The sequence below is a fragment of the Salminus brasiliensis genome, chromosome 14 (assembly GCF_030463535.1).
Source record: "Salminus brasiliensis chromosome 14, fSalBra1.hap2, whole genome shotgun sequence".
In the NCBI taxonomy this organism is placed as follows: Eukaryota; Metazoa; Chordata; class Actinopteri; order Characiformes; family Bryconidae; genus Salminus; species Salminus brasiliensis.
Genome location: NC_132891.1, coordinates 12313987 through 12340654, shown reverse-complemented (window position 1 = coordinate 12340654; position 26668 = coordinate 12313987). Strand labels below are relative to the sequence as shown.

The 26668-nt window shown below is 37.7% G+C and overlaps 1 protein-coding gene across 1 annotated transcript; it reads right to left on the bottom strand.

Moving 5' to 3' along the window:
* Positions 1 to 12640: 12640 nt before the first annotated feature.
* errfi1b (ERBB receptor feedback inhibitor 1b) lies at positions 12641 to 20946 on the bottom strand. The gene is made up of 4 exons (XM_072696628.1): positions 20863 to 20946; positions 16121 to 16312; positions 15646 to 15728; positions 12641 to 14864 (listed from the first exon to the last, which is right to left on the bottom strand). Exons 2-4 carry the CDS (start codon positions 16165 to 16167, stop codon positions 13879 to 13881), a joined length of 1116 nt encoding a protein of 371 aa, XP_072552729.1. The 5' UTR covers positions 16168 to 16312; positions 20863 to 20946; the 3' UTR covers positions 12641 to 13878.
* Between the last annotated feature and the right edge of the window lie 5722 nt (positions 20947 to 26668).

Here is a 26668-nt window from a genome sequence, read left to right as displayed (position 1 = left end):
TTGAGGTGTGGGCCAAATCAATTCAAAATGCAAATTCACCTGTCAATCACTTAACTAAATTACCTCATCCCACCAAATGCTTTTAAAAACAGGTGTGTAGCACTCACTATTGTATTTATGTGTCAATAATATCACAAACTCAGAAAAGTAATATCACATTGCATTTTGACCAAGTTCACAAATTGATTTACATTTTTGGGAAATTATTACATTTCATGTTCTACGGGGGTGTTCAAACATTTTCACAAACTGTATAGTATGCAACAGACTAGATATCAACCATGGCACAGCTGAAAGTATTATTAAAAACTACACTGCAAAATGTTGTACTGTAAAGAGCACTAGTTGTCTATATCAGGAGAAATTCCAGACTTCAGGGCCATACACAACAGCAGATAGGGTGATGCTCAGATGTCAGAGTAGAAAGGTGAGAAAGAGAGAGAGAGAGAGAGAGAGAGAGAGAGAGAGAGAGAGAGAGAGAGAGAGAGAGAGAAAGAGAAAGCAGGTGCATCAGATCATACAAAGCCTGTCCACCTGATGTTGACTTCCAGATGACACATTTAGCATTGGCGTGCAGCTGGAAGTGGTTAAGGGTGTTAAATCATGGGGCTGGTAATGGCATCTTGTCACTATACATCACTGCAAACAGAGGAAGGAATGTCTGTGAGGTAGACCCCATCACTCTCATCTCACTCTTTCCCTCTCTTTCCAGCTCTCATGGACTTACAACAAGCCTCAAGACTTTAGAATTTAGAATGTCATAAACATTCGGAACAGGAAAACACTAAGGCCAGCACTGCCTGCTATCCATGGTTTAATCCTGACTAGCTTAATGTTCAATTAGCTTTGGTCATACAAAACCCATTCTTTTTAGGTATAGCCATTGTGTATGTCTATAGGGACTAAAGCTATGGTATGCTAGTTGAAATCACTTACACTTCTAAAGAATTGTTAAAGCATCTATATGATGGACAACTGAAATCTTTTGGAAATAGAAGAATTTAATGTAGTATGTAAACACATTGCCTCTAAACAATACTTTCACTGCCCCAGGTGATACCAACAGTATATAGAAACTCCTTTTAAATAGAAACATTTTTGAACGGTTTTCAATGCATATGTTGTAATAGCATAAATACCCATTAGTTTGCACATATCTACTTATTCAGCATAATACATTATAACTCCATTTGTGAAAGTTATTAAGAGGTTTCAGCCTGGACTGCTTTTTCAAAGAAACAACACATGACTGTCAATCAGAACAGAGATCATTTACCCATTTCCCCTTAAACATATCAGTTTAAATACACAACCTGTTTAGTTCTAAAGGAGAAATTGGGAATATTGGAAGAAATGGCCATATAAAAAATATTAATTGTTTTGAATAATGAGAATTTCAATACACTTTTAGCACCCCTACTTGTAATTGATTTAGGCTTAGTATTAAGTCTCCATGATGCTGAAGGAGACAAAATATGGGTATGAAGGACCAAACCAACTGTTGCCATTTTCATGTTCTGTGGTGCATATTTTTCCAATGTTTTGTCTAGTGAATATTTTCCCCTGAATGTCTTGTGAACTATAAAGTGGGATAGTAGTCAAAGTACTAATAACATTATTGACATCCATGCTGCCAGCTAACATTTCTGTGCTTATGATGTCAGCCATACTTTTTCTGTAATTAATACTGCAATTAATACTGCAAATTGGCCCACTCCTTTGTAGCCTCCCCCTAGCACCAGTAACACCTGGAGGGTAAGGACTTAACACACGTCTTTTCAATCGGCCACCAATATGGCACAGCTGGGCAGCTGACAAGCTCAGAGGAAGGCACAGAGTCCCCAGCTCCATTACACCAGCCAACAGTGCCCAGATGTTCTGCTAAAGCATAAGTATACTGATAAATCACTGTGCTGATCAGTTATTTATCTCAGTGTTACTGAGCTCTACTAAAGCCTGAGTAGACTGATAACTCACTGTGCTGATCAGTTATTTATCTCAGTGTTACTGAGCTCTACTAAAGCATGAGTAGACTGACAAATCACTGTGCTGATCAGTTATTAATCTCAGTGTTACTGAGCTTTACTAAAGCATGAGTAGACTGATAACTCACTGTGCTGATCAGTTATTTATCTCAGTGTTACTGAGCTCTATTAAAGCATGAGTAGACTGATAACTCACTGTGCTGATCAGTTATTTATCTCAGTGTTACTGAGCTCTACTAAAGCCTGAGTAGACTGATAAATCAGTGTGCTGATCAGTTATTTATCTCAGTGTTACTGAGCTCTGCTAAAGTCTGAGTAGACTGATAAATCACTGTGCTGATCAGTTATTTATCTCAGTGTTACTGAGCTCTACTAAAGCCTGAGTAGACTGATAAATCACTGTGCTGATCAGTTATTTATCTCAGTGTTACTGAGCTCTACTAAAGCCTGAGTAGACTGATAAATCACTGTGCTGATCAGTTATTTATCTCAGTGTTACTGAGCTCTACTAAAGCATGAGTAGACTGATAAATCACTGTGCTGATCAGTTATTTATCTCAGTGTTACTGAGCTCTACTAAAGCCTGAGTAGACTGATAAATCACTGTGCTGATCAGTTATTTATCTCAGTGTTACTGAGCTCTACTAAAGCATGAGTAGACTGATAAATCACTGTGCTGATCAGTTATTTATCTCAGTGTTACTGAGCTCTACTAAAGCATGAGTAGACTGATAAATCACTGTGCTGATCAGTTATTTATCTCAGTGTTACTGAGCTCTACTAAAGCCTGAGTAGACTGATAAATCACTGTGCTGATCAGTTATTTATCTCAGTGTTACTGAACTCTACTAAAGCCTAAGTAGACTGATAAATCACTGTGCTGATCAGTTATTTATCTCAGTGTTACTGAGCTCTACTAAAGCACGAGAAGACTGATAAGTCACTGTGCTGATCAGTTATTTATCTCAGTGTTACTGAACTCTACTAAAGCCTGAGTAGACTGATAAATCACTGAGCTGATCAGTTATTTATCTCAGTGTTACAGAGCTCTACTAAAGCACGAGAAGACTGATAAATCACTGTGCTGATAAGTTATTTATCTCAGTGTTACTGAACTCTACTAAAGCATGAGTAGACTGATACATCACTGTGCTGATCAGTTATTTGTCTCAGTGTTACTGAGCTCTACTAAAGCATGACTAGTACTACAACAGGTACAACAGGTTTAACTTAATAGCTTATTTACTCTCAGGTTCATTGTTTTCAGTATTCTCTTTTTTTGTACCTACAGTTATTTCATGTAAATTGAGGAAATGTATCATGACTCCTGCATTATTTTCTCTTCTCCATTTTATTCAGCAATAAAAAGTACCATAAAATTGCTCAGGATGCCACCATATGCACATCATGTGATCACAATGCTAAGGTCAGAAAGACTGGAGTGCTACGAAGCCTCACGTCTTGTCCTTTCACACTATAAGAGCCTTTTTGTTGGGTTTTTTCATGTGCTGATGTGGGCTCTCGGCTGATGGGTGGAAGCGTGAAGGAGGTCAAGACCAGATGGGAGGTCATGCTGTGTGGAGCATCCCTCTCTATGCCAACTCACTTCTCCTACCTCCAGAGATGTCTTCTCTAGTACCCTAAACCCATATAAAGTATAGCATTTTTTCAAAAGAAATACAAACAAACAACTTGTGTATGAGTACAAAATAAACCTGCTTTTAGGACTGCAATGGAATTGCAATGGAAACACCCTGCATCTCACCTACTACACTGTTAAGATATAAGATATAAGTATAAGATCCTTGAGGAACTTGGAGGTTCTTATTTTTGCATCTATGGAGGAATCTCTTCATTTTTAAGGAACCCTTTTCTTCGAAAACCCTTCAAAAAAATCCATCCTTAAGAATGCCTTAAGAGGTTCCTCCACAGTTTTAAATTGAAGAACCTCTAAAAGTTCCTCAACTTATACTTATACTTTTAAGTGTAGCATATGAAATTATGGCAATATTGTTTTTTAAATAATCTTTCTAAAAAAATAAAGATATGTGACCAATGACAAAACAAGACAGATGCTGTGATCTATGCAACAAAAATTAAATTGTACACAAAACAGAACTAGTAATGAAATGTTGACATCCTTGATGACCACAACTGAATCTTTTAAAAATGAAAAGTTCTCATTATATTTATTTGTTTCTTAATTAGTACTACATTTCTCTAAAGATGCCAATATGTCTTTAATCATGGCATTGCCACTCTTTGTTTTACTTTACTTTTGTTTTAATATACTTTTGAGTTTAAATAAATGTGAACTGATGGATTAATAAAATTATCTTTTATTTGTCCTCATTTTTAAGTTCAAGTTCAACTTGTTATTATATGTTACCCTTATTCTTTACAGGTGTCTGTTACCAAATCCTAATGATGTTTTGAGCTCATGTTTATCAAGGCAGCCTCTAGCATTAGTGTAAATGCAAACCACTGACTATTGTCAGCCTGTTAACCGCTATGGCTATGACTGCAAAAATCCAAAAAATACTTATGGGAATTTGGTGATTCTGGTCATTTTAATTAGTTTGTTGCATATAGTGCAGCCCATTTAGTAGTGTTTTTTTTACCATTGTTCAAGTCGTACAAATTACAGAGAATCACAGAGGATAATTAGGCATTTTAACAAAATTAATTTACATCTACATTTAAGGCAATTATCAGACGCTCTTATCCAGAGCGACTTACAAAAGTGCTTTGCTATTTACCCAAGAAAAAACCTTAGCTAGTTAGAATAGACCAATAATTCAAAGATACCTCTAAGCTTTAGACATTACTAAACACAAGTCAATAAGGTGACCATAGTACTCTAATCGTCCAAGTACTCTCTGAAGAGGTGGGTCTTCAGTCTGCGTTTGAAGACAGCGAGCGACTCGGCCGTTCGGACATCCAGGGGCAGCTCGTTCCACCACTTTGGTGCCAGGACAGAAAAAAGCCTGGACGCTTGTCCTCCGCGGACTTTGGGGGATGGCGGGTCGAGCCGAGCCGTACTTGAAGCTCGAAGGGCTCTTGGTGCGGATCGGCTTTTGACCATTGCCATCAAGTATGGAGGGGCTGGTCCGTTCTTGGTTTTGTAGGCCAGCGTCAGGGTTTTGAATCTGATGCGGGAAGCAGCTGCAGGAAGCCAGTGAAGAGAACACAGCAGTGGAGAGACATGGCTGAATTTAGGGACATTGAAGACGAAGAATTTAAAGGGATTAATTTCATTTAATTAATTACACCCAATGTTCTATCTCTTAAGAATATTGGTATCACCTTCCTTAGTAATTATGATGAAATTAAAATATGTAATGCATGGGTAACTAACATTAAAACTAATTTGATTGTATGAAACTTAAAACCATGGCTATGGATTAGATGTATTATTTTGAGCTCTGCTAACTAATGAGAGCTTACAGTGCAGTTACAGTTTCATACATTATGAGACATAAAGTTGTTTACTTACACATAAAAGAAGACTACCAAATGTTTCTGGCTAATTGTCTGTAGTCATAATGAGGACAACTTTGAATGTATGAGCAGCAAAAAGTCAACAACTCATTGCAGAAGTACCAGATAAAGTAATATTATATTAAATGTTGGTTACGCTTAAATTCCTCCTTAAGCTGCAGAATGGTTTTTCTCTTTTTTTAGCTGCCATATCAGTGTTTATATCAAAATGCTTCTCAAAACACAAAATATTATGTTGCAATATTTGCCTCTGATTCATCTAATGAAATGAAATACTTATGTAACTGTCCACAATCTCAGATAAAATGTAATAGGGTTCTACTTAAAATAGCCTGTTCATTGAATCTGCATTTCTAGTTCTCCAGTTCAGTATAGGGACATTACAGGTCTAATTGGGTTGCCAGTTCTGATGGCAGAGGGGTGAACCCCTTCTAACAGACATTTCTCAGACATTATCAGCATGTGATGGACCGGTTGTTTTGTGCTTTAATCAGTTAGTGCAGCTTTTCTTTGAAAATGTCAGAAAAGAAAGAGGCCTGTTTAATGTAGATGAAAGTAGCAGACCCAATTTTACATGCTGCCCCAATTGGTTTCACTAAATCAATCTGAAGGAGAAGCACATGAAGTGAATTTGAGGCCCTTCTTAACTGTGACTCCTGCCCCTTTGCGCATGTTCTTCCACTTTTGAGACTTGGTAGACTTTTCAGACCGGTCGATTCAGATACTCAAGAAAATTCTGTGTTTAATGTTGGATTTTAGTATATTTTAGCCATCCTGTTTGAAGGTATTGAAGATATGTAAATGCTTTCATGCCATGCATGCAATTGTCTTAGGGATAAATAAGAGGAAAACAATGATTCTTTGAAGAAATCCGAAGAATTTGTTTTGGTTCTTTAAAGAGTCAGTAAGTTGTTCTTTAAAGAACTGTCCTTGTCTTTGGCACATTTTAAACGGTTAAGGAACCTTCACATAATGTAAAGTTTTCATAAAGTCTTATAAATTAAAGTGCTACAAAGCATTCCTTGTGCAATGCCATAGAAGGACAGCTTGTAGTTCTATAATGAACCATGTTTGTAAAACATTCAGTACGTAATCGTTTGAGTAATGTTTTTTTAAACCTTTAAAAGGTTCTTCACACTCTGTGGCATCTCTCAAAGAACCCCTGAAGCACCTTATAAGTGTAGAACTGTACACAACTAAGCCAAACTTTTATTTTAAGGATCGCAGGTGATCTGCAATGTACACTGTTTAGCCAAAGTTCTTCTTCTTCTACTACTTTTTCTTCTTCGTCTTATTTTTTTCATAGCAAATTGACCATATTTAACACTAAGCTTTAAGTTAAACAGTTTGTTATGAGTAAGAATTAGAAAAAATGCAACAGTCTGCATAGCAGCATCTCAACAATACAATTACAATGTCAGAGTGGCCAAAAATGTAGCAAGACCACTGCAACAAGGGACCATCTAAAGAGCTTAAACATTGATTTAATCCCCATTTTTTACCCTAATTAGTCTGAGTGGTTTGTCAACCTTTTAACAGGATATCCACAATGAGTCAAATCAAATTACTCACAATTTAGTTGTCATCCGCATTCTGCCAGCGTAGACGTTTCAGTAAAAGGCTGAAACACTGAAACACAAACGTTAGCTCAAATCATAATCTAATTGAAATAGTGGAGGGAAATGCCAAGGCAAATCAAGCGTACTGCGCTGCCATTCGAGAGATGGATTTTTGAGAAATGCCATTATATATTTCACATACTGTTTGAGCTGCTGCAGAAATGTGAATGAAAAGAAGCACACGGCACAAAGTATATTTGTAAATGCATGCAAAGTGTGAGGTTAAATAATTGGACCTTATTTAAAACAAAGTAGTATACTTGACTCTAGCAATTGAGCATGAGAGAGTAAAAGGGTTGTTGCATCTCTGCTAAAAAGAGATTGGAAATTCAAGCCATGTCTTTTTTCCTTTGTGAAAATCCAGGTTTCTCTGGGGCCTTTGCTTTTTGGGTTTCATCACATGACAGTGTTTTGCTATTAGCAGTAGTGAAAGGAACACTGAAATTGTTTGTAGAGCCAGCGCTCATAATTTTTCTCATTTCTGAAAGAGCCTGATATTGTGCATATGAAGCAAAGAGCAAGGGCCATCGTTTTCTCTGAAATAACTTGTTTTGTTAACAGCATCAAACACACAACCCTGTGTTAGCAAAAGCATTGTAAACATTGCTAATTTAGTACGGTGGGCCGCTTTTTTCGCCCTTTACTGGGCTGATATCAGGTCATTCCAGCTTCTCTAACTTGTTTTTTCACAGACGATTATGAGTGGAACAAACAGTCTTGGAATCGGGAGGAGCATGAGACCTTCATGCGGCAGTGAGCCACCTCTGGGATCAATGTCTGCATTTTGTCGATCGAGCAATGCAGATCCACCATGCAAGATGCATTTCGTTTGCTAAATAATTATCTGAGTCTCTATTCATTTGCAGATTTTTCACACAAAAACTAGGGTGCATGACAATGACGTTGTTTGGTTGAATAACATCTCAAGTCTTTATTTGGCACAATAGTTGATTTTGTAAAATAATATCGCTTCTGGTGGTTCCTCATTTACCCTGCTGAATTGACTGTAGACCTCTTATGCTCGTCTGAAAATCAGTTGCTCCTTATTGCTTCTCAGTACATGCAAATTTAAACATGTTTTCCAAATAGAGGTTATTTCTATATCTGTATACATTGTTTTCATCTCATCATCATTGTGTTTGTATCTGGTTGCATTTCATTTTTTAAAGCTTTGCAAAACAGAGGGTGAGATTCTTTTTACTGGCAATATTGGAGGCAATGTTGTTGAAGACACAGGAATCTGTGTTAGTGCTGTTTAACAGAGCATTTTTCCCCAGAAGTCGATTAAAGGGTTTGTAATTCAATACATATTCTCCACTAATTCTCACATATTTCACAACAGTCTTAGCAAAAAAGCCTTTGGAATAGGTCCTTTATAGTGCTGTATACAAGTTCTCCATCATAGAGAAGAACTTTTCTTTTCTAGAAAAGAAAAAAAAATTATTTTAGTTGTTATGATCCTACACACAGTCCTGTTATCATTATCTTTATTGAGGAGACTTTAAAACCCCATTTTTAAATGGTACACTAGAGAGCATCTAATAGTTCTCATAGTCATTTCAGAGAGCTTCTTAAAGGAATGATTTCTCAAAGTAAAACATTTACACGATTGTCCCTTATCTTGAACTGTAGGACATTGACCAAGGCATGTTTGCTATCTGAAGTTTCTTTAGCTTTGTACTAGAGCTAATTCTAATTCTAAAAACAGTATAAGAAAAATATTTACTTGTACTAACCTTAGCATCATAGCAACATCACAGTACTAAAGAAACATGAATGTGCTTTAACGTTGGAGAGAATATTGTGTAAGTTTGATTTGTGTGGGACTGTTCTTTTAGGATATTCTACAAAATACCTATGAGAACTACAACAGTACATTTAAGAACAACCGTGAGATGTCTAGTAGTGCAATGTGTGAAAAACCTCATGAGCTTCATAAAAGCTCTGCTCTGTGTTCTTGGCTGCGTGACAGAAGCAGGATAGTGTGAGTATTTTGCATCTAAATTTAAAAATGATGTGATGTTAGTCATTGCTGAGCTCAACAAACCTTTTCTACATTCTTAAGCCGAGTTGTAAGCGTTTATGTGAAGTCAAGCACGTTATTGTCATTTATACTGTAAGCACAAAACACATCAATCAGAGTTTAGGCATTGGGGTTTTATACAGGAGCATGTATGAAAGAAGAGCAAGTAATAATAACAATAATAATAATAATAATAATAATAATAATAATAATAATAATTCCACAGGCTGACGTTTTCTGAGGTATATAAGGTTACAGAATTGTGATTTCTATTGTCTACAGTTTTTTTGTGTGCAGAAGTCTTGAGAAGCTGAGAAATACATGAAAGCCATGTAAAGGATATCTGGACAGTAATTGTGTAAAGAAAGTATTGTGATATGACGGGTGTTTAAGTATTTGTGGAAGCCTGAACATTCCTAAAGCTGAAGGAACCTAGTAATTACAGTTCTCGTTCATATGTGGTAGAAAATAGTGTAAGTTCAGTAAATTCATACTCTTACTGACTGAAAATCTAACATTATGGAAATAAATGAATAAAACATTGTGAAAAATAAAACATCCATTTTTGTTGACTAATGAAATACTACATTTACAGGTAATTAGTAGATGCTCTTATCCAGAGCGACGTACAAAAGTGCTATACTGTTTACTCCAAATCCAATACACACCTCAAGCCAAATACATGTCAGCATGGAGTTGTAGATACACAACACTCAATATACTACATTTAGTACTCCTGGAATTTGCAAAAAAAAAAAAAAAAAACAAAAAAAAAAACTATAACTTTCCATCTATACAGATAATAGCTTATATATGGGGGGAGATTTCCAGCTGTAGTTCTTGGTATCACTAGTGGTTAAATGAGAGGAGTAAGATTACTTTCCCTGCTGCATTATTTTTCTTTATGGTAGGATGCGCCTGAGACTATACCAACAAGTATTGGGCGCCATGCATTGAGACTAAACCAATTCTGTATGAGAATCTGACACAATGCTCTCTTTCTATTACTTCCTTTTAAAGGTTTGAACAATGAACCACACCATCTTCAATCAGCCTGCCTTCGCCCCAGCCACACACAGATCTTTTAATCCTCTGCTGCCACCTGGTGGCCAATGGTGAAGGAACTCCAAAAAAAACAAAACTAAATAAAACCAACCAAAAAAAAAAAACTTATGGAAGCATTTCACTCAGAAACATCATGGGGTTTTAAATATTGAAACAAGAGGTAAGAGGGATACATTTACTAGATACCAAAGCAAGCCTGAACCATTGTATGTGAAACAACGGCGCCAAAGCATCATGTTAGCACATGAAAGATGTAGACACCAGGGGGCAGAAAAAGCACACTGAATAGAAACATCTCCTGGGGTGCTGACCTGAAGCTGTTGTTGATTCAGTAAAATACTGATCATAGCAAAAGAAATAAATAGAATAGATAAACACTTTAAAATAGGCTTCCTAGTATATCCAGCTTCTTTCAGGACCTATCATTCAGAAACTGAAGTTTATTTGGTGGAATCCTTATTTTTGAAGCATCCTGTTGGTCTAAAATACAACAACATTGCCTAAATGACATCAGGCGTGAGTGACAGTAAAGCATTTCCTGTCCCTAACAGTATTAAACCAGAACTCCAAAAAAGGAAAAGTGAAAAACAGGACAATCTCTGGATATGCACCCTTGAAAATAAGGCTCAGGTTCCTAAAAGGCTCTTGCTTCAGTTCTAAAAACTTCTCCATTTTATGAGTGGTCATGAAACTTGAGCACACTTCTATGTTTACATATTTACTAAAAAAAAAGGATTAGTTGAAGAACCTGAACAATCTGTCAACATGTTCTTTAGATTGCCTCAGATGTGGCAATAGGACAAGTCACCTACTGGTTCAAATAAATCCTGGCTTGATCAGAATTAGCGCTGCTTTTATCAATCACTGATAACTATAAAAGTAGTATAATGACAGCTATTATCATTTTACTGCTTTAATCATTGGGGAGGACACCAATCAGTATATGTAGTCCCTTTTTTTGAAGGAAACCAGCACATACTGTGGCTAGAGATGGAATACTGTAGGTGCTCCCAAAAGCTCTTAGCTGGCCAGTGGATAAACATATGTTTTGGATTGAAGGGACTTCATTGAATGCAGCTTATGTGAATGACACCACATCTTTGTGACATTTGTCACATTGGTGTGCTGGCAGTCAGAGGAAGTGACTCAGGCAATAGAGCCAGGAGTTTAACAATCTGTTCATTATGACTGCTCAGAGCAAACAACAGAGAGATAATGCCATGCAGCATCCATAACAGCGGACATGACCTCTAAACACATCCTATGAACTGATAAGACAAAGTGTGAGAACTAATTTGAGAACTTAACATTAGGGGACAACACAATAACAAGACGGTCCACATGTTTTCCCATCCCCTCTCCCAGCACATAGGGGACAGGGAAACACTGCAGACAATTAGGGGGTCCCTGAGGACTGGTTTGAGAACCACTGCTGCGATGAAAACAAGAATCTGTGCGGTATACAGAAATCTCCAAGCTGGTAGTTATATTTAGAGCTCAGATAGATTTCTATATTTGGACAGTAAAACTTACTTTTGGCTCACCATTCCACCATCCTAAAAATAAAGCTTCTAAAAGGGCTCCTTTTGAGTGCTGTGGCAGAAAAAAACCTACATCTGGCTTAGCTCTTTAGAGAAAACATCATTGTACATTAGATGTGTGTGTGTGAAGAGCCTGGTTTTAAGTGTTTAAAGAACCTCCACATAACTAAGTAAATAGGTTCTAAGGAAGGTATATTAGAAATCTTTACATCATGAGAATGTTCTTCAAAAGCACACTCACAAGCCTCTCTTTTAAACAGGGTTCATGATTGCATGTTCCACAATAACTGGATATCCTTTCATGATAAATAAGTCACTTTATTTCTTTAAATAGATCATATACATAGTGTGAGAAACTACTCTGTACGTAAATACTGTACATTTTTAAAGACAGTGCATTGTTGCAGCAAAAACAAACAAACAAACAAACAACAGTTAATGATCATGAGCCTTCATATGTGAACAAACACAGTATGGATAAATACAATTTCAGCTTCTGTTACAACAAACACTGGAAAGACAAACAGATTCCAACACATCGTGTAAACATATGCAGTGTCACATGGCTGGCTTAATCATTGGAGAACGATCAGGTCAGTTGCCAAGAGTGAGTAAATGGGTGGGTAAATACATGCCATGTACGTGTTAAAGTACAGGTTGTGTCAGAGTAATAAGGAACATTTTTGCATTCAGGTCGAACTGGCAGGCAGTAGCTAGCACTACCCATTTAAAGGGCCTGTTTCATATTCATATTCATATATATATATATATATATATATATATATATATATATATATATATATATATATATATATATATATATATATATATATGATGTTTGTGTGGGTTTATGTACCAAAGCCAGTGGGTCTTTTGCTGCGCCTTCAAGACAGATATAGGTCAATGACTTCTGTTTTGATTGGTCTCCCTTGTCTAGCAGTCTAGGCTGAAACGCTTCTTATAGCATCAAGATTAGTGGGCAGAACTAAACTGGTGTAGGCTAAAGAGCTGATATGTAAAATGTTTGTTTCTGTTATCATACGAACTGTGATTTCAAGCTTAGTTATCATGTACAGACTTTACGAACTGGGGAGTGAACTCATATTTACTCCATTTACTGTTAGTGTAGGAACTTAGTTTGGCCCTTAATCACCCAGCCGTCAGCCACACATTTGTATATTTTTGTATTTATTGTCTATGCAAACTGTCCCGTGTTTTGTCTGTTGCCCCTGCACTATTGTATGTCCTTCCTGTTCTGCACTGGAGACTTAGCCTAACAGTGTTTTGTTGTACTGTACAACTCTGTATTAGTACAATGACAATAAACTTGAATTAAATAGAACTGAACAGTATGTTATGAAATTTTATCAGTGTTTACATACTATAGCAAACTCTTATTTCAAAAATAAGAAAATATTCTTCAAATGAGAAAGATTTAGTTTCCATGAAACAAGCCCTGTTAACACCACTGCTTGAGCTACAGGAGAAGAGAAGGCATATTTGGGGCATATTTTAATTGTTTCTTTTAAGCCAGCACCTTCAGTTGCTATAAGCTTCTGTTATTTGTTAGCGAGACATCAATCAATCAAAACCAAAACAGTTCAGGTCGAACTACCTAGACATTTCATGTGTATATAAATACATAAAATATAAGTATCTACCAGCTGAGTGCAAATACTATACATACCAGATCTATCAGCAACAAAAACACCTGTGGCTATGAGATCCACACAACGACTCTCCATTAAGCTCAGGAATAATAATAATAATAATAATAATAATAATTATTAGTAGTAGTTCAGTATAAGACCAGCTTACACCAACCAGTGTTACATGTAAACCCTTAGAAAATAATATTACAGGTTAGGTCCTTGAGAAAAGAATACTCTAAACTGAGTAATACTAAAGGAAGGACAATAAAACAGGATTTAAATTATAAAGACCAAACAAAGAGGACAAAATGGCTCCACAATGTCCAGCAATTATGACCTGCCACTTCTTTTCAGTACACTGGGTTCTGGTTGAGGTGGCGCTGTGTAGGGATTAAGGAAACTAAGCACCTAAAATACTGTCAGTATCAGTCAAACTTTAAGTCTTGCAAGTAAATTGGGGTTTTTTAAGTAATCGAACACCTCCGGTTGCACCTAACATCCACCGTTTAAAGTTTCTGAGCTTGACTCCTTGAAAAACCTTTCAAACTTGTCCAAGTAGCCTGGTCGTCGAGGCAGAAGGAAGTAATGGGTAGCGCTAGCCTTCTTTCCATCCTCCATGATGGGCAGAATGCATGGGTTGTGAGAAGCAGGTAAACTCTCATAGTTCTGCCTCTGCTGGGCTTTACTCACATACTTAGGGTTGGGGGCAAAGCTCTGTGTTGGGGGCATCACTCCATTGACATAAATTGGAAGGCTCTTTGGACTAGGAGTTCGCGGTACGGTGTAGAAGATGGGCTGCCTTGGTGGAATTTCGGGAGGTTGGTCTGTATCTTGATCGTCAGTATTCTTTCTGGAACGAGACGGGATAGGGATCCGAGGAGGAACCTCAGGCTTCTCCTGTGGATTGCTGTGGGACGAGTGCTGAAGGCCAAGCAATCGGAGGTTGGGAGGTTTAAAAGACCCAGCGGGGCCTGAGTGAGTCCGCCGCAGCTTCCGCTGGGGCCTTTCCGGTTGCTTCAAATTGTCCCTCTCTCGGTGGAGGACCTGCTCAGACTTGTGGCCACTGGCTTTCTCCTGCTCCAGCAGACCATCGTGATAGGCATAGTTGATTTGGCCACAGCCACGGAAACTCCGCCTACCTGGAATGCCGTAGCGAAAGGGTAAGGGTTTAGAGGTGTGACCAGTCACTAGCAGCTGGCTCTCACTGTTGCTGGAGAAGAACTCCACTTCACTGTCCGCTGTTTCATCAGAAGATAGGTCCCCTATGTCTGGTAGAGGAGGCAAAGGCTTGGAGATTCTCCTTGGGGAATACGGGGGCGCTTGTTCATAAACTGACAGTTTCTGGAAGGACGGGACAACCTGGTCTCCCTCAGGTGGGCTGTGCAGCGTGGAGAGAAGGAGCTTTGTTGGATCAGCAGATTTTGCAGACTGAAATTGGTGACTGGGACTTTGCGAGGAACATGAGCCAAAAATCCTTCCTAAGAGACAGAACAAAAGTACAACGTCAAATGGTTTTAAAATCATGTGTAGCCTACGCAAGCCGTAAATTTACTGCGCAAAATTGTACTTGGTCGTTCATCTTATACAAAGCTGTACTGAGCAGAGGAGGTTCTGTAAAGTCATTTGTAAGGAATTTGTCTCAGAGCCGATTTGTATGGACTAAAACGTCTGTGTAATTTCCCTAAGCCATAACCAATAACCCAGACGGACACGTTGTAGCCCAAATGTACACGTCGGTGTTACATGACAGGCACAAAAGCACATCAAAGAATCAATATAGACAACACACAAATGGTGTAGCTTACAAATGTGTGGCCTGCACTCTTACCTTTCACCTGCTTTTGCTGAAACATTACCTTTGGATTGATTGAAATAGGACTACTATCACTAAGGGAGTGCCAGGTTCAGCCCATTATAGAAGGAAATTCACTCTTGACAACTCCTAAAATCATGTATCTTGTCGGAAGCTGTTTCTTTTATAGTCTCTCCCCACATCAAACAAACAGGCCTTTATATTAAGACACAAAACCACAAAACACAGTGCCAACTCTATAACCAGCAAATTAAAAAAAAGACCTACTACAGGAATCATTTATCAACCCAGAAGGTGATAATCTGTCTTCCCATAACCTTCTGAACTTCCTGAGAAACATCCGCTTCAGCGTTAGAGGAACACACAGTGACCAAACTGTGATAGGCTCCCTCCCTCCCTTCAGTAAGGCCCGAGTGTGCTGGTAGAATTCAATGTCATGCACTTACTTTCAAAGCCCGCAGAGGCCGTGCCTTGTTGATGCATTTTCAGGTTGTGTTCTATGGAGTCAGCATCGAAACAAAAGTACATGCTGTGGAACACAAGTGAGAGATGGCGTGAATCTCGCCGTACAGGATAGCCAAGGCCGTGTGTTTTTCCACCCAGCCGAAGTATGCAAATAAATCACAACAGTGCTACAATAAAGGCATGAGTGTTTTAACTAGCATATTCGTCATTATGCATGCACTGCTGATATTTTCCTAGAAATATCACCATCGTTAAAATGCTGCAAAAATACGCTGTGCAGATATTTAAGTCTTTTCATGACATTTTGGTTAATGTGGCACAAAAACACGGAAATACAAAACAAAAGCATTTAGTGTATTAAAATGTGTGTGCACATGGTGTGTGCACATGGTGTGTGTGTGTGTGTGTGTGTGTGTGTGCGTGTGTGTGTGTGTGTGCATGTGCGTCGACTCTCACCTATTCATAGCATGGTGATGGTCCCAGTATGGTCTGGCTGAAGCCATGCTTTGGGAAAGACTGAATCTATATTTCAGAGTGTCTCGATCTTGGTTCCTCTTAGACTATTATAATCCATAATCCAGCAGCTCCCAAGTTCCATTCAGAAAAATAGACACTCATCAGCCCTCCGCTCTGAAATCATGTAATCACCTGCAGTAATAAAAAAGGGGAAGTTTAATTAAATCATTTTATTTTTTTACTTCAGAAAATCACACTGTGCACTTTTGGTGACTCTACTAAGGCTGTCAACTGTAACTCCTTTTTATGTAGATCAAACTGAGGGAAGCTTTTTTGGATAATGGTAATTGCTGAACCCTGGGGTCAGCAATAGGGTGGTCTCAGAACCCTTTGCCCTCCCTCCATCAGTCAGACCTTCCCTAAAATGACAGAGTAATACCCTGCCCCAGGCCCCTCTAAAACAGGACCACTGGGAAAGAGCCTAATGACTACTCCAGACCACAAACTCACAAACTGTCCTCGTTTTATAAATACAGGTCTTCAAATAAATGCTGAATGTTCATTTCTAGTTTCTCCTATTGAGCACATCAGCACTACTGAAGCACCAGATCACAAACCATGGGCTGGATTCACAAAAGTGAATTAAGATTTTTGGAATCTTCTTTTCAAAAAGCTTCTTAAAAACGACTGGACAACCTGGTCTCCCTCTTAACTTGTTTATTAAGAACAACCTTATCTTAGAAATACATGCTCTTAAATATTATACTTAACTCCAACTTCACACTTGTCTAGTTTAGAAGGTAAGCCTCTAAAATGATCAGTATACATGGTTGAGTTACTGGAATTAATGTTTAATTTAACAAGATTAAAAGTGTGTCTTAAAGTACTGGTAGTTTCTACATAAATAAATGAATGGCTTTTCAAGGTCACACCACATTCACTTCTAGATCTTGTTTAAAAGTTTGTTAAAAGCTTAGTTTGACTCATTTAAGAACATTCTTATACAAACAAGCATTTGTAAATCCAGGCTTCTGAACTCTGTAGTGGTGATTACAGATTCATGAGTCTAAAATATTACAGCTGGCTGAATTAAGTTAATGGACATAAATTTCTGAAAAACGTACTGAGCAATATTTTGTTACAGTGGCTTCCAACTAAATTTTACTTAAATTCTTATGGTCTTACACCTTATTTATAAATAACATTTCATATACAGTTTTAAATTAAAATATAAAAAAAATATATGATCCACTACACATACTAAAATATAAGATCCACTACACATACTAAAATGCTTTTATCTTTTAATTAGATATTTCTAATTATTTGTCAGCAAACTGTACTCCTCTTATCCTTTTATAAACAAACGTGTGTGTCTCTTGTAAAACATTCTGTGCTACAAACAAGACAAGTGTGCCATTTTTCAGCTTCTTATTGCTTTATTTGTGCACATATGAATACCATACACCTCAGCCACTAGGCATTCAGGACAGTCTGTGCTACAAAACAAGCCAATTCAGGAGAAGCAGGGCTGGCAACTGAGTGAGACCCAGAACTAAATCAATGAAATACCAAGGCAGAGCGCGAATTATGCAACTTATCACATGCTCAGCCTCTGCTCTGCTTCAGTCAGAACTGGGAACGGCTGAAGCTTACCACCATTAATTCCCCCACTAAATAACCAGCATGTACATGAATGGAGGCACTTTTACGGCATGAATAGTTCTTTGTGCTTTTGTGATGGGGAGAATGCCTGTGTATTTTCAACAGGAAGGACTCATGCATGAGGTCAGACTTTTGCCTCAACACACAGGACAGAGGTATGAATGAGAGGAACAGAAGAAGCACGGGCTGAGCACCTGGAGGGCAGTGTCCATTATCGCGACCATCCCACACTAAAACAAACAGGACCTGCTTAAGCCAGCTTGACTCAACACTATGACACGGCACAGGCACTCATCAGAGCATTTCACAACAAGCCACTCTCCACCGTGTAGGCTTTCGTCATAAAAATCAATGAAACGCGTGTGTGTGTGTGTGTATCTGTGCTTGTGGCACAGGTCCATGTAGCTACTTCAACACAGAACAGAAGATTATCCTATGTAAACACAGGAGCACACCCTGGTACATGGTACGTGACTGGCAGCAATTTCTTCACTACCACTTTTCATGTACTACCTAGGACACCCCTTATTACGCTATGCTACCAATCATGGAAGAGTGAAGTGCCTGCTTTGTCGCGAAAATGCCAGCCAACCTTTTAAATAACGTTTTCCTTTTTTTAATTGTTACGTCAGCTAACAGGCACCTGTTCTGGCTGTGACAGGGTGGAAAAGAAGGGCCATACCCACCAAGAGAGAAAGAGGCCAATTATGCATGGATGGCTATGGCATTACCAGAGACTCAACTCACAATCTCCCAGGGGAGGATCAACACTTAGACAGTTGACCCACAAAGTCAAAAAGGACTAATTATGCTCTCTTTGTAATGAAAAAAAACAGTCTTTTAGTGCTCTAAAATAACTGTTGTTAGCCCTGTTCAGCCCTCTTTTTAAGGCGCAATTTTTATATTCAAACAAGGACAAAAGACAAAAGTCCAGGGGAATCATCAGGAGTACCAACTCACATTTTATAGTAGTGGTTTCTAATGCATCTATGCTCGTTCTATCTTTTGTACAACTTATAAAAGTGGTACAAGTGGACTGTGACTGCAATAAGACCAACTCTCTCTGGTGACTTGAACATGTGCCTTATATACCACAACCTTCACCACTTTTAATCACCTTATTCCTTCATATGACCGTGCTCAAATGTCTAGTCAACTCAATAAAGCTATAATTTTATTAACTGCTGAGACTGATTTACCCGTAGATTTAAGATCTTGAAACTCTATACTTCAACCCACACCGCCTGAGCATTTCCTGCTCCTGTAACTTAATTAGAACTTTAGATTCCATTACTTTACTTTTCCATATAATTACTGACTAATAACCATTCGGAAGTAATAACACACCAGAGTTAAACAGGCTACAGGCTTGGAAACAATTACTAGGCATGTACCTACCTCATAACTGTCCCCTTTTGAACATTTCAGCCTTCCACAAGCTGTTCTGCACAGCCCAGATTTCAGTTTCCAGCTAACTCTCCAGTTTTGAAGGAACTCCTACACTGTCAGATTAACTCAAGCACTGTTTCTCTGGACCTGATGGAGTTATATAAGCACTGTTTGTGTTCATGGGACGTGCTGAGAACGACCCAATGGAGTAAATGTTAAACTCAATGCTACTTCCGTCAACCAGTGTCACACGCTGTTCCCCAGGGTTTTACTACTTGCATCAATATTTTCCCAGGAATGACGTTATCGACTCCCTACTATCAACAACAACGGGTCTGCCTGCAAAAGGGGTGTTACTGGATAAAGCCACGTTACACACACACACACTGCTATACACCCAACCATTTCAACAGGTTTCTGCGCTCTCCAGGTCTGTTGTAACTCTGTCCCTCTCTCACACCCACAGTACAGAGCTCCTAAAGCCCAGCTGTGACTCAGGTGCGACTCATCTTATATGTAGGCTACTCCATTAGAGCCATAGCAGACAGAGTGTGAGCTAAAGTCCAGTATACACAGCTGTATGTTCAAGTCATATAGGTCTTGATCATGACCAACATATAGGACTTTGTATATACACATATGTATTGACTGTTTTTACTCTACAGATCTGTAGATCACAGACATAAAGGCCTCTCTATATACACAAAGCCAACTCTCTAAATATACAAATCATATTCTTTAGTCCACACATCTGTACATTAAGGACATTTAAGGTAATCTATTGTATACATATATAGCCTTTATATATTTAAGCCTTTAGTAAATTGTAAAGACATGTATAACCCCATATATACACATAGCCTATACTTCAGACCACAGATCTGTATGTTGGATGTCTTTTATCCTACATATCTACTTCTTCCATCCACAAATCTAAATATTAGAAGTATATTATCCCACAAATCTAATTCCTCCATCCACAACTCTGTATATTAGCAACATTTACAGCTTCTTTACTGAATATACACATAGTTTATATGTCCATCCAAAAATCTGTACATTAGGTCTTTAAACAGCCTATCCTTTAGTCCATACCCATGTATATACACAGAGTCTATACTTCCACAAGTCTGTATATGTGACATATAGGCTTCCAAATACATGTATCTGATTCTTCAGCTCACAAATCAATGTATTAGAGACATACAGGGCTCTACATACACATATCCTACTCTTAAGTTCACTAAAGCTGTACTGCAGATGCATATTACTCTAAATAGCCAAATTCAGAATGACAAAAAAAATACAAACCTGTATACTGGAGACATACAGGACACATTTCCTAATTTAGCTAACAAATATGTATATTAGAGAGACATATATAGATCTACATATAGTGGAGACATCCAGAGCTCTAAATACAAATATCACACACACATACACACATTATATATATATATATATATATATATATAACAGATCTGTACAACTGAGATATTAGTCCTGATTTGTAGGCAGATGTTTTTTCTAGTCCACACATCTGTCACATACAGGTCTCTACCTCTGTGTATCAGACAAGAGGAGCTGTTTCACATGACATGTCAGAAAGTTAGCTAAGACCAGCTTACAACTGACTTCACAACATTGATATATCTTTATGTCCCATGATAAACAACTCTGTCACTCACAGGTTCTTGACTCGTCCTTCCCTTTTTTCTCCGAAAGCGGCGGGACTTCTCTGAGAGCTTCTTCCTTCACAAGCCAAATCTCACGAATGATCACACGTGCGGGCGAGCCACAAACCAACCGACCAGCGGAAACTCTTTATATGGACTGGTGACGTCTGCACGTTGGCTCCGCCCCTGCCGTTAAAGGGGCAGTACACGTTACAATACACTGAACTGGGCAAGGCGACACACCGTGTACCCGTTCTGCATCATAGCTGAAAAACTGTATGAAGTTTTTACTGAACTGTAGATGTTCTTTTACTGTTGGTCATAGTAATGATAGTAAAAATGATAGCTCTCTATTAATATACACAGGTAAAAAGACAGACACTTAGATTTCTGAACAGTCATGTCATGTACAGTATATAGATATATGATATATATATAGATATATAGATATATATCTATATATATAGATATATGTTTTGTCATACAACTGCACACATATCCACTGTCAGCAGTGTTAATGAGGTGTGTGCAGAAGAACAATAATCAACCAGTCATGAATCACAGCAATTTTCAGGCCATTTTTAGTACAGCAGCAACAAAGGCTTGAGAAACCATAACACACCCACTTAAATATACAATGTGCGTTTCCCTGTTAGAGTCATAAGCAATCTTGAGGTATCCCTGGCACTGTTTTTTGCAGTTCCCTAATTAGGGCTTTAAGAAGTCCGCTTCGGCAGCTGTGCCTGGCAGGAACACGTGGGATTGAGCAGCTATGTCACTACATGCGTGGGTGTGAGGGGGTGGCTCTGCAGGCCTCGCAGTTCATGTGGCATTGACATTAAGTATGATGTTTTATTTTTCAGGATGACTAGGCCATTCTTTAGTAACTGGGCGATTCAAGAACACACACGGGGCTTACAGACGAATTACAGTGGAAAGGTGTACAATACTGAAAGTGCTCATCTTTTCAACTCCTGTCAGGTGGCAATCCAAAGATATTGTAAGTATGATAAACATGAAATCTACTGTTAGATATGCCAAAACACTTTAAAGGCCTAGCGTCCACATATCAAAGGTCAACTAGGTCTCATTGCTAGAAATAACTATTGGAAAGACAAGGTGTTAAACAAACTACTGCTATATAAAGACAAACAGGCAAACTGAGGCACATATATTTTACCCAAAAGAGTATCAGTCATAGAGTCAAAAGGATCAACGTCAACATGCGCAAGTATCCTCTTTTAAGCTCATTGACCTATTGTGACCCTCTTGTCTCTGAGGTCTGGGACTGTAGTTCAGTAGGGCTGAGAGCTGTGGGAGATATGCTGTGGTGGGCTGAACTCCCATGAGGAGGGTCAACTCACTTCCTGTCCCTGTGTCTCGGTCCCACACACAGCTGCTAGTGTCATAGATCATATATCAATAAAATCTCCTTGAACCGTTATTAAATACACAATATCACCCTGACTCATTTGCCACACCCTTAAGCAAGAAAAGCAGTTTTTACTTTCGTTATGTTCTATATCAGCTTGTAGGATGAATTTTAACTTCTGAATATTGACCAAGGCATTCAATTTTCCTCTTAAACCCCAAGTGCTTATATATATATATATATATATATATATATATATATATATATATATATATATATATATATATATATATATATATATACTGTGTATGTACTGAATTTATTTTCTTACTCTTATAACACAATACAACTTGATATTCTGTCAATAACCATGTTTTAATAAGAGATTTGTAAGGGTGAAGAACCTTTAACCGTTTCTTTTTTCAAGGGCATTTTTACAAACAAAAATCATATTGGTAACCGGCTAAGGGAATAAGTTTTAAGATTAATGTGCATGAAGTTCATGAGATTAACTTGGAATTTCACAATTAGAATGGGACAAGAGAGCAAGTAAGCCATAAGTGATGGCTCACTAAACCATAACATTGATATGATCACTATCAGCTTTCTTTTTATCGACCTGGTTTTCTGCAGGAGCAGGATTGTGGGGAACATTTACCATCCAATGGGACTTCAAACAGTCTCACAATCAGCCGAGGGACACTTCAAATCTGCAATATTGGGCCTCTCCAGGATAGACTCGAGGGTGTGTGGTTAGAATTGAGTGTTCCTTGGTAATGGTAGATCAACATCAGAAAACCACAAATGACTTCAGCAGCAGCTCTGTGCCTGATTGCTATTTCATGACACAAAACCGATCAAATACCAAATAAAACCATATGACTGTGGAACTGACGTACTACAGTTGTTCCTTGGTTCCAGGGATCTTTTTCATCTTTTGGCAAATCTGGAAATGTCGTAAAATGACTGCATTGGATAACAAAAAAGCCCAAGTCAGCATTGCTTGCTTTAAATATTAATCCAAAATGATTTTACTGATTATTTAAAACCAGTAAAACCATCTTTTTCTTTTTTTGCCACTGTCCAAAAACAAACATACAACAATACAATGTAATCGCTAATCTCCAAATATTTTTTTGGATTTACCAGCTGCCCTTAATCTCTTTACATTAAAAGTTTTCTTTGTCCTGTAAATTACCTTATTCGAGATAAGTGTTTTTTTGGGAGTTAGGCAACAATATATAATCTGCTATCACATATAAACATGGCAATGTTTAACTAAACATCATCTGTTCTTCCTACATCAAATATCTACTCATTAGCTGAATGACAAGATTTCCTAAATGCGCCGGTACGAAGAACCATCCTTCCTTTTTTTATTGCATGATAGAGCTAGTGTAGTTTAGGTGGTGGAACCTGATGGGGCTGTTGAGTAGCTTTTTTTCTTCATTGTTCTGATAGGCTGTGGTAGCCCAGGACACCCACTGCATTTTTCCAATGAGTAAGTTCCTTTGTAACCAACAGCACCAATCAAGCCTCATGGGTGGGGTGACACAGAAACACTGGTTGTCCCTGTCACTTCATGGCACCACTATACTAGAACTCTTGTGACACAGACAGACACACACACACAACCACTTCATATACATCCAGAAATGGGTGACGTATAAACACACAAAGGCTCCTGAAATGTATAGAATAAATATGCGATGAGATGCAAATTACTGAGATATGAAGCACTGCTATTTTGAGAGCAGGAAAGACCCGGAACTCTGAAATGTGGCTTTTTCAACTCTAAAATGTGATTTCCAATTTTATTCTTGAGGTGCCAGTGTTCTCACGGGGTGCTGTCAAAAGAGAAAAACCCTTTCAATGTCACCTGTTCAACTCTGAAACACATTACAATTATATTACAAAAGGTTTGCAGAAAAAAAATATATACGTATTAGAATTTCTAAACAAAAAAAGGGTGAAAAAATAAATCAAATATGAAATGAAATTAAATATGTTGGCTTATGTAGCATTTGTTTATCTGAAAGTCCAACATAGCCTGCCTCATTATTAAAATACTAGAAGAAAAAAAACCTAGGAAATTTCAAATTTACTATTTAAAATTTTGTAAGTTACTTTAAAAGTATTTGTATCCAAGCTTTTTTGATAATTGGACATCATAGAGTTCGTAGTCTTTCACATTATGTTGTGCAAATGCTCAATGTTCAATGAATGTAACATTTCAAAAAAGTGACTTACTTTTGAAACATTTTATTCAATTTCAAATTTGATAGAAAATTAAGTAATGGAACACTCTTAAAATAAGAAGTGCCTATTTGATTCCATTAGGAACCATTGTAAGAGATGCATGAAGAACATTTAAAAAGCTTAAAGATGGGTTCTTTGCCAACATAAAGATTCTTCACAATCACACATTTGTTTTTATGGAACCAGAAGTGGTTTGTGAATGGCATTGCTCAAAGAACCCTGTTGTACCTTTATTTTTGAGTGTAGGCGCTTCTAAGTGGTACAATAGTGTAAGCATTCCATTAGAAGATTGTGAGTCTGAACCTTGCAGATTCACAACTAGACACATTTAGTTCAATTCAATTAAATTCCAAATGTATTTATATAGCGCCTTTTACAACAAATGTCACAAAGCACTTTACAGAGATCCAGGTCCACACCTCTTATGAGCAAGCACTACAAGGAGGTGGTAGCGACAGTGGCAAGGAAAAACTCCCTCATACTAAGAGGGAGAAACCAAGACTCAGTCTGAGGAACCCATCAGCTTTGGGTCGACCCGCACAAACAAACAAACAAACAAATAACATTACACAAAAAACTAAACAGACAGATAGTTCAGTCAATAAAAACAACTGTCCAATCAGTTGTACCTTTTATTCTCCAACCTTTTATTTCTTGAATAGAAAATTTTGGGTACTGAAAACAAATTTAAATTTCACATGAAAAAAAACGTAAAGTAAAGTAAATCAAACTAAAATTGCTCCTAACTTTTAAGTGGGGTCCTTATTACCAGCCGACTCCTCATTATGATCTTCACAGCATGCTGAACATAGCAGCCATTTGTCATCCTTACTGACATCCTGTAAACACATATAAACTATACAGCTTTCAAGCGTTTTGGTCAACATGACAAATGTTTACTTTGCATCCATGTTTTCTGGATTATTTAATTAATTAATTTAAAAAATATATAGATAATGGTTACGCAGCAATATTTCCAAGCATCACATTTAGACTAATCAGTGAATTTTATTTATAAGACTTGATACACAACTGAAATCACATAATTTTATTTAAAAAAAAAATAATAATGAAAATAAAACAAATAGGTGACATTCACAACCATGTGTGTAGGCCAATTAAATAAATCATAATAATAACAACTTTACTGTTGTGGAGAACAGCTATGCTAACATAGTTAGTTAGCTGGTAAGGGCTAGACAGTTTTGATACACTGACTAGTTAGCTAGCTAACTAACTAACTAACTAAGTAGCCAAGACTGTTAGCTGTAACATAGTGCTAGCTAACAGACCACATAAATAAACGCCTCAAACTTGAACGTCTTCTTCTTAACGTTCTTTTAACTTGCACATATCCTGGAAATTCTGCTTAGGAGGTTCAAAACAATGGTTACGATTCACAAAGTCAAGTAAAATGAAGTAAAAACTTAAAGCAGTCAAGTAATTCTAATAACAGTTTTTTGTATTTATGGAAATCACACAACAAAAGGGGTAAATCCAAAAAAGGTAGTCAGACAAAAACAGCTACACGGAAGAGGGGGAAAAACTGCTTGGTACAGAAGTGCCAGGCAAACGATGATACTTCACAGAAAGGCTGATCAACAGCAGGCTAGTGAGACACAGCTGTAACAAGTCAGAACTAAGTTGAACCTGAATGTGAGAATTGTCACTCATTGGTTGAAAGAGAGCGCATGGGAGGTGCTTCTGGGAAATGGAGTCCCCAGGGCTGAGAGTCTCCATAAGAGAACCGGGTTGTGTGAGAGCTTCATGATTCCTCTGTTTATATCCTTGCATCTTGTTGCACTTCTTCCTCTTCTACCTTCACCTGTTCCAAGCATAAGAGTTGTTTTTTTCCCAGTGAACTGATTCTTCTCATAATGTGTCCAAAATATAGAAAGCATCAGTTTGGTTATCTGGGCTTCCAGTGAGAGATGATGATTTATTTGATCAAGGATCAAGGATTCTGCAAAATCACTGATTTATTCAAATAAAATGTAAATTCATATTTTAAGGTGACAAAACAGCCCAAATGAAACAGAAACTCACTGCATCAAAACTGAAAAAGGATCTTAGTCCTGATTGAGAAATGGGACTCCTGTCTTTAGTAAATAGGTGTTATTAATTTAGCAAATCTGAGCAGAGTGTGAGACTGTAATGAGATCTGTACTAAAACACAAGAGGAGACAC

Excerpts from the sequence above, each read along its gene's own strand:
- errfi1b (XM_072696628.1), bottom strand. The coding sequence starts at position 16,167 with ATGGCTTCAGCCAGACCATACTGGGACCATCACCATGCTATGAATAG. Across the intron at positions 15,729-16,120 it reads CATCACCATGCTATGAATAG|CATGTACTTTTGTTTCGATG; the intron begins GTGAGAGTCGAC and ends TGTGTTCCACAG. Across the intron at positions 14,865-15,645 it reads GGCCTCTGCGGGCTTTGAAA|GAAGGATTTTTGGCTCATGT; the intron begins GTAAGTGCATGA and ends TCTGTCTCTTAG.